This window comes from Papaver somniferum, chromosome 10 (genome assembly GCF_003573695.1).
Source record: "Papaver somniferum cultivar HN1 chromosome 10, ASM357369v1, whole genome shotgun sequence".
Lineage (NCBI taxonomy): Eukaryota > Viridiplantae > Streptophyta > Magnoliopsida > Ranunculales > Papaveraceae > Papaver > Papaver somniferum.
In genome coordinates, this window is record NC_039367.1 from 147893599 (window position 1) to 147902819 (window position 9221).

Sequence of the window (9221 nt, forward strand, 5' to 3'; positions counted from 1 at the left end):
CCTATCTCACAATCGGAATCCTGTGAAAACAACGCAGATAAGAAATAGAGGCAACAATATTGTTTGATAAAAACAAGAATATTTCTTGCTCCTTTGTTGTGCGAAGTCTTCCTCTTGAGAGATTCTTTGTCCTTGATATCTGAAGAAGATTTAGGGTTGGAAACAATAACTTTGAGGCCACTCGAAGAGGAACTTTTCTTACAAACAGTAGGGGCGTTAAGTTAATCATAAGATCAACAATTGCGATCGAGATTAACAATTATGATCAATAATTGTAGTCAACAGAAGAAAAAGAAGATGATTTTGATAGAGTGCACAAACCTTGGATTTGGATCCATGAGGATAATGGTGATAAAATAGCAGCAGCAGTAACAGATGAAACATGGAAGTAGAAGTCTCGAGGAAAAAGAGATATAAACAAAATCAAAAGAAACGAAGAAGTTATTTCTCAAGAATAAATCAATAAATAGAAAAGAAAGATGACCGGTTAGAGACGGGTTGTATCGGTTAAAAGCAGAAGAATCGACACGTCTAGAAAGAAAGGCTGAAATTACGGAAGAATGTCGGCAAAACAAAATATGAAGAAATAAACATGTGCGATAAGTTGGATTGAAAATTTCTCACATCGCTCACTCTATAAAGAGAACGGTGTGAGAAGAGGAAAAATGTAGGAGTGAAATATCGCACATTCATTATGTATGCGAAGTAAAGGTCATCAAATATAAGCGAAGATCATCGCATATACTAAAATTAGGATGACGCATTTAATGATGTCAGCATAGTCACGAATAAAGTATGATGATCTGTGCGAAAGTCTAAAGTGTGCGAAGTTGAGCGAATGTACATGAGCGATTGTAACACACAGTGATTCCGAAAATAAGGGATCTATTAGCTGTCATCCACTATTTATTACCCTATATAAAGGGAAGGAAACTATGTATTGTGAGATCTCTAAGGTGAGAGTTGGACAAGAAATTAGGAGAGAGAAAGTTTATTTGGAGAACAAGTAAAGTCTTTCTAATATTTTGTATTCAATCTCAAGATCTTGATGAATAAACGAATGATTTTCACCATGATTATTTATATAATTACATAATATTAAGTGGATGTGGTTGTAGGATTTCCTGCAACTACACTACAAACTGAACTCAATGATTTTCATGCAGAATTTGGAGATCTAATATGCAATGTGCGTGATCATATTTTAGGGATCCGATCTGCTGACTTTATATTTCAATGTTCATAGATACTTCACGTGTTTCCAACTGGTGTTATAATGTGGTATTTAAAGAAAATTTTGAATGATAAAACATGAATACGTGATTATTATTATTATAGGAGATAATAATGTTAAATGGAGATTGACTTTGTATAAAAGGTCAATATCAAACAAAATGGAAAGAACAAAACTCATTCTTCAGTGGTATTCTTATTCGACAATCATGTAAACCATGATGGATATGGGAAACAGTGATGTGGATGTGAGATGTGGGTGTGAGAATATGACAAACGTGTAAATGTATATATGAAGCCTGATTAAATGTAGATGTGGGTGTGAGAATATGATTATTTGATGTAACAACAAGATTTATTCTAGTTGTATATTCATTTGAAAAAGAAAACTTGAGTTTTTCTTGACACCTCTCACGAACTACCAAGTGAAAGTTCTCATGATTTGGACAAATGGTCATTCAGGTAACTGCGTGTTCTTCTAATACAATTAGTTAAGGAAAATAAACTCTGCAAAGAGATAGATTACAGCAACCAGAATCCTGATACATGAACTCAAAAGAATATGGGAGGTTACAACCTCTGCTATATCAGCAGCTTTCGTAGCTCCATCCAGCAAAACTCTATCCAAATAAGCTGAATCAGACATGATTTCCTCGTAACGAACCTGAAAAATTAGAGGACCAACATGATGGGACCACATTCTATAATAATAGAAGAAGAAGAAAAGGGAAAGCAAAATGGAAAAGGCTATTAAGCTATGTTAGATAAATCTTCCTCCAACTTGTGTGTTGTACTGGTGTAGGTTGTGGTGCATACTCAGAATGGTTCAATCAATCCATAAAAGCATAAGCAAAGGTTGACAAGAAAATACATAGATTTGATAAACGGAAAATGGGTCATTTGTCTAAATATTTTTAAATCACGGTTCAAATGTCCAAATATTTTTAAAAAGAGTTTGGGTGAAATGGCCAAAAAAAAAATAGTAAGGATGAAACTGGTTTCATGTTAGCTTAAATTTAAAAAATAGCAATGATGAAACTGGATACATCCTGTGTAAATTAAAAATAAGAATAAATATTTGAAAATGGGCACGATGAAACTGGTTACATCCTGCCTATTTTTACATTTTTGTCCATTTAAACAGTATCAAAATCTAACTGTCCATTTCATCCAGGAATTGTTGATTTTGGTCTTTTTAATCAATTTTGTATTTGATAAAAGCTTTGCATCTGATGTGTGCCGAATATAGTTTGGATAAATATGTGGACTGTGGGTTGGATACCGGTCATTTTCAACCCCATCGCACTCACAAGAACCTACTCATAACGAAAGATTGGTAAAATTATGTGAGCGTCAAAACATATGTGTCTACATACACCTTGCTTAAGTCGCAGACATGTCAATCTATCTGTAAACAATCATTCGTGTACATGCGGATGAAAGTGCTTGTAACTCGTGTTTTTTATTATGCCAATTTAGCATCCACTTTTGACAAGCAAACATATTAATAAGTGGATGCTAAATTGGCATCCTAAAAATACCGGAGATTTTATTTCTTCTGGAAATACTCTAACATGAAGTCTTGTAGGTTTGTACAACTGCGGGAAGTCCTTCACAGAGACATGTATTAAGAAATGGGATATGCGGAAAAGATTAGTGCTTATCTGCAAATTTGCAAAAATGCACGGCCATCCCGGAAAAATTTGAGACAGTCATCCCGGTAGCAGAATCAATCGTTGATTTTTTTGTAATTTGTATAATAATTATTGTTTATCTCCTGTGAGGTCCATTAGAGACGACCTTAAGTCTTCTTTGTGCGCCTCCTGTAAAACTTCCAATTTTTTATTGAAGAGTGAATGCTGTTTAAAACCGCTAAATTGCAGTTCAACAGTAAAAGATCTGGTGTTTAATGAGAGTAAGTGTCAATAATAATTCCTAGTTGTCAGACAATGTGGTTTAGAGGCAATTATAACCGAGTATTCATGGCGCTGTATAGATATATCGCGATGGTACCACGGTTAATCATAACGCCGGTATGGGTGTACGTCTGAAGGACTCGTGACCATTAGAAGTTTTATGGTGCTCATTGCATGGTGTAGTTTGGGCATTGCCTATGAGAATTCAATTTGAAATCATAGACCAAAAAGCAAGTAAAAAGTGGTTAACCATTAAAACAACATTCAAACCAAGACTTTCACGACTTTCATTAAGAAAAGGCATTTTCAATATGGGTTTATTCTTAAGCCTCGCTAGCTTCAACGTCGCAAAGAAAATCAAAGTCCTACATATAACTAAATCCCTTACTTCATAAGAACTACTATTGCTTCCACTTAACATCTGCAGCCTGTTTCAAACCCTTGTAGTCGTTGCCATGCATTCACTTCACCTATCAACCATGCTTTCTTACTTGGGACGATCCGCGGTCTGGGAGGGTCCAGCTTGTCTCGCGGCCTGATGAAGCAAAAGAGAACGGAAGTTTAGTTCTAATCTTGAATGGAATATAACTTGTTGCCTGATGATATTATTGAGCGGATAAAAATAGTATTGACTAAAGAGTTCAAAATAGTATTGACACTACAAAATAAGTAGCTTCTAGGGACAGGTTGTTTTTTCAAAACCGTCCCTAAAGAGGGTTATTTGGGACGCTCATGGAGTACTCGTCCCTATTAGTGAACAAATTTTTAAATTAAGGCAATAATATGACCGTCCCTAAAAGAAATGACGACCAAATAGTATTAGTGACGGTGGAACAGGGGACGGTCAGAAAAACGTCACCAGTATCTTTTTGGGACGGATTTGGGCCTCTTGGGATGCTTCTTAGCCGTCCCAAGAAGCCTTTTGTTTTGTAGTGTGAGAGTCCAAAATTGAAACCTGGAAATATGCTTCAAGTTTAGTTTTTAGTGTTGCTGATTCCTTCTTCAATTGCTCGAAAGTTCCTCTAACCCTGCACAATTCATGCATTTGAGCACTTAATATTGGATAATCAAACACTAATAATGCTGTCATAAATTAAGGAAAATAAACAAAATGTGTGGTCCATGAATGCTTGCATATGTCCAAAATACAATGCCTGTTTCATGCATGCGTATGTGCAGTACCTTCAAAATCTAACATAATCACCGATCAAAAAAAAAAAAATCTAACATAATCCAAATCATTGCATACGGTCGCTAAGTGATTACTCGTTGGTTGTTAAGTGATTACTCGTTTTTGTATCAAAACCATAAAGGAGACTAAAGCCAAAATATTAATGAAATGGAATAATAGATTTTATGGGTTTACCCAGGGACGGAGCTTAGTGTAGTTCAGGGGTGGCCTCCGCCTACCCTGTTTCCCGTTAATTCATTATAAATCCTTTGGAACTTTTATTATTTAGAAAAAAAAATTGTTAGTTAGACCCCTTGAATTTATGTTTTGCCTAAAAAAATATTTCTGGCTCCGTCCCTCGGTTTACCCTTGAGCATTTTCATTCGTGCAGTGATTTCTGAACAATGTAATTTCATTTTTCGCCTTTGCAGCTCCAATGCTGCATTAGTTTAGACATATTAAGTTATTTAGCTTTACATTAAATTTTACAAGATCTAGTCGTAGTTGTGTTTAATTTTCACCTACTAAATGAGGTACACAGTTACAGCATAGTTGATCTTATTTGATCATAGTTGTTTGGTTTGGTAATTACCTGCAGCAACAACCCTTGAAATGGTGCATAAGATCTTCTAACTTTTCGAAATTAATTGGGTTTTTCGCTCTACAATAGAAATATCATCATGTTAGCACATATTCCAAATAAGAAAAAAAAAATCTCATTCAAACAAGATAATATGTGGGAAAAAGAATATTGTAATATATATATATATACATACTAGGTATCACCCGGTTTACGGCCGGGTCTCAACCTTTTAGAGTTTTGTTTATTGTTTGGTCGGTCGGCCAGTGTCTTTCCATATTTTAGTCCATCTATAATAGTCGGGAGTATATTTAGTTAGTCCGGTCAATACCACAACGGTCCTGATATTTAGTTGGTCGTGTCATATTATACCGTGTTAGTTAGTCGGGTCACAATAGTGTGTTCAATTAGGCGGGTCATAGTAGCCGGATGGGGCCGGAGCCTACGGCCCCGGCCGTGGATTAGAAAATTTAAAGGCAAATATGATATCCGCATTAAAATTAGCCGTGATTAGGTAAAATTTATAGAGTCTTCAAATTAATATTTTTTTTTTTCTGGTAAAATCAGAAAGGATATTTATAGTTAGTGCATGAAAACTTTTAAGGAAACCGACACGCATTAGGAAATGTTGATTCGAGTCACATAAGGAAATGTTGAGTCTCGTTTTGCATCGGGGCATTATCCTTGCCGTCTAAAACAAAATATTAAAAAAAGATCATCTCACGAACCGACGTACGTAAATATCTCTCAAAATTATATGTCTAAAACGGTCGGATGAATAGAAATCTCGCCAACTATCTTTCCTAACCGTCGGATTGCCGAAATCAAGGGACGTCTATTACCCAAGACAGACATCACTTATTTTTATAACAGCCTTATTATTACTTCAAAGTCATATATTCTTATATCGTGACATCAATCCAGAACGTCCAAAATAATAAAATCCCTGTCATATATACAACGGACGGATGTACATTTCGCGAACTAACGGTCCAAGCGGTAGAGTGGCCAAAGTCAATGTTTGGATCTGTCCCAAGGCTAATTTTTAATATGCGTGAATCTAATATCTCTATACATGGTTCTAAAATTGTACATAGAATATTAGTAAACTACACCGAGTTTGTTTGTCCATTTAGCAATTTGTACATTCAGCAAGGTTTTACAACTTTGTCTCCATTCAGCAATTTGTACATTTGCATTCTCAAAGGTCTGATTGACCGAGTGAAACTTTTAGGCTGTTCATTTTTTTATGTTTTTGGGCAAGGTTTTATGCTTGCTCCTCGTGCTTTCTTTAAATTGCAAATTAAATTATGTCATTGGGTATTTAATTTGCAAGAGATGATTTCATGGGGTGCTATCCGTGTTTTTGAGTTCGTGTCTATTTGGTAACATTTTTTTTTTTCTTTGTCTTAATTTGCTGCGAAAGGAAGAGAATGAAGCACCAGGTTGCACCCGGGTGAAGCTTCATGCCCAACAACTTTCTCCAATTCCTTACTTTACCTTACCATAACTTAGTAAGTTTAACTTGATAACTAGTACATATATAGATACTGTGATATTGTACTAATGTCCTACGGCTGTCTACATTTTTTTGAAAAAAAAAATTACGAAATTTTTTGCATTAGTTTCCTTTTTTGTTTTTTGTTTTCCCTTGTAGATAAAACGTAAGTATCTCTCAAAATGTAGTCAGATAAGGAAATTTGAATATATTCCTCTCCCATGTTTTTATTAGTAAACGTAGTTAACGTGGTATTTTTTTCCCGATATATAATGGTCAAGACATCTTATTATGGAAGCATAGTCAAATTAGGAAACCCAACAATCCAACGGACGTCTAAATAGAACATATAACGAATCGATCCACGCCGTGGGATGACGAAATCGATGGTCGGATTTATCAGGCTACACACACCATTTCTTTTTATAATATATAGATTTTCGTTTTCACTTACAATGCTCGATCAATGTCATTAATGTGCCTGACATAGTCCCTGAAGAACATCGTAACAATTTCCTCGCAGAAATTAGGATTCTCCGTATCCTCTAATTCTTCTAACATACTGAATTGTTCATCCAAGTATCCCTGGAAAAATCCACATGCATGATCTTGAATTAAATAACACTAAACCAGCGTGTATGTATGTACTAGAAAATTTGATAGCTGCATTAATAATTATCAGAGAAAGTTGTGTGTCTAAATTAGATTTCACAGATCAATAACGCCACCGTAAAATGGCGAATGATCTATAATGGCCACTTCTTACTGATTAGAACCGACATAGATGATGCGGAAAACAACAATGTTAACAAGAATTAGCACAATCTTAGAGCATATTCAGTCCATTTTTACATCATCGGAAAACGCAAGATCACAAGTGTGAGGTCTCTGGTGAAATGAGATAGCAGTTATATGTTGTTATATAATGAGTATTGGATTTTCATTTATTTGTAGTATTAAAATCTTCAAACCAAACTTAAATATGCATGAAAAAGCTTGTTTTTCTTGATGATAATACTAGTTGTTATAGTAGTACTTACTACTCTGGTACAGTGGATAGCTGGTAATACCGAGGAACTGAGGTCGAAAAATCATTGATCAATATATGTAGCTTGTGTAAGGAAATAGTTTTTAACAACCGGAAAATCTCATTAAATGAGCTTGATGTTAGAAACAGTATTGGATACATGCATGCATCTAGTGGCTAGTGCATCAAAATGAAAAGACACAAAAAGAAGATCCAACCTTTTCTTATATACAAAGATATTGATATGTTCGGTTCATGAAGAGAAGAAAGAACAAACCTGCTTAAAGAGAGCTTCTCTCATGGAAGCAACACGTTTTTGCATTTGTTTGTTCGACATCCTTTAATGGAAGAGAAGGAGAGAAGTAAAGAAATGAAACTGAGTGATACAATAACTTCACTTGTTCAACACAGAGAAAGATATGGTTGTTGAGTTGTGATGAAGAGAAATGAAGAGAGCAAGGAGACTATAAATAGGGGAAGTAGAGGAGTGAGAGAGAGGACAGGGGGCGTAATTATGTTATGCCCAACAACAAATTTAAGCTAGAAAGCAGCACTTTTTTTTGTATCAAAGAAAGCAACACTTCATACAAGGGGAAGTAAAACCAATAATTTAAGCAAAAAAATTTAATCAGGTTGTCCAACTAAACGACTCTAACACTGTTCCCTCACAGAATCCTTTTTTTCTTCCGATGGACCCGCAGTTCTGTATAACCCGTCGCCCAAAAAGTGTTCAATATCCTCTCTCTTAGATTTGGGGACGGTTTTTGTGGTGATTCTTTTTTGGACAGATTCTTTAGAATCATCCTAGTTTTAAATAAACAATGGAAAATTCAGTGAGAAATGTTGTGGTAACGTTGCAGCTTTTCAAACCTGGCTAAATTGGGACCTACATGATTTAATCGGGGCCTATAGCTAGATGACAAAAAAAGACATTAGAAATCACTTCACACCACCCCTTATCAAAATAATTACCAAACTACGTATTTTACCCTGATTAATTAGCACTAATCAATCATATAAGGGGTTAATTTTTTTTTGGATGTGAGATTAACTAATGTTAGAGAGTTCATCAAAACATCAACATTTTGATTTTTTTTCGTAAAAGTTACACAGAATCGGTTTACGTTCATTCACTTGTAAACCGATTCTGGATTGGTGTTTACGAATTAACAGAGAACATCCATAATCGGTTAACATTGAGATGTTTATAACCCGATTTTGGAAATCGGATTTTACTTATGACACATGTAAACCGATTGTTTCCTTTCATTACCAATTTTCATTCATTGCATTATTATTGTAGGATGCATTTAGCACATGGATCAAGCCTTTAAACCCCTAGGAGACCCTAGTGGATGAGTTGTAATCTCGTGAGAGTTTACATAGAGGTCTACCCACAAAACCTTTACAAAAACTTCTAAAGCCATCAATCTTCCTCCAACGAAGACGATACCGCATCCAAGTCGTCCGGGTTATCCTCCGGGATTCTATCTGCCAAGAAGTGATAGCTTGCATCGAATGTGAATGCTTCCCCCTTTACTTCCAAGTAGCGCGCTTTCACGACTTTGTGCTACAAAAACACAAAAACAAGCTTACATTTGTTAGTGGTGTTTCGTTGGAAGATAACACAACATGGGGTACGTAAAAAAATCACAAAATTACTTACAAATTGTGCAATGGACAAGGTGAAGGGGGGAGCGTTAAAAATCGGAGGTTGGAGAGCTAAAAAAGCAAGTATCGCATTTTCAATGACTGTGTGTCTTTCATGGATGACTTGAACACTTCTTGCATTAGGA

General features: G+C 35.4%; 1 protein-coding gene across 1 annotated transcript; it reads right to left on the reverse strand.

Moving 5' to 3' along the window:
- Window positions 1-3470: 3470 nt before the first annotated feature.
- Window positions 3471-7836, reverse strand: LOC113319477 (pseudo histidine-containing phosphotransfer protein 5-like). The gene is made up of 5 exons (XM_026567728.1): window positions 7703-7836; window positions 6853-6983; window positions 4913-4981; window positions 4105-4177; window positions 3471-3684 (listed from the first exon to the last, which is right to left on the reverse strand). The coding sequence occupies exons 1-5, from the start codon at window positions 7760-7762 to the stop codon at window positions 3637-3639; spliced, it is 381 nt and encodes a 126-aa protein (XP_026423513.1). The 5' UTR covers window positions 7763-7836; the 3' UTR covers window positions 3471-3636.
- Window positions 7837-9221: the final 1385 nt, after the last annotated feature.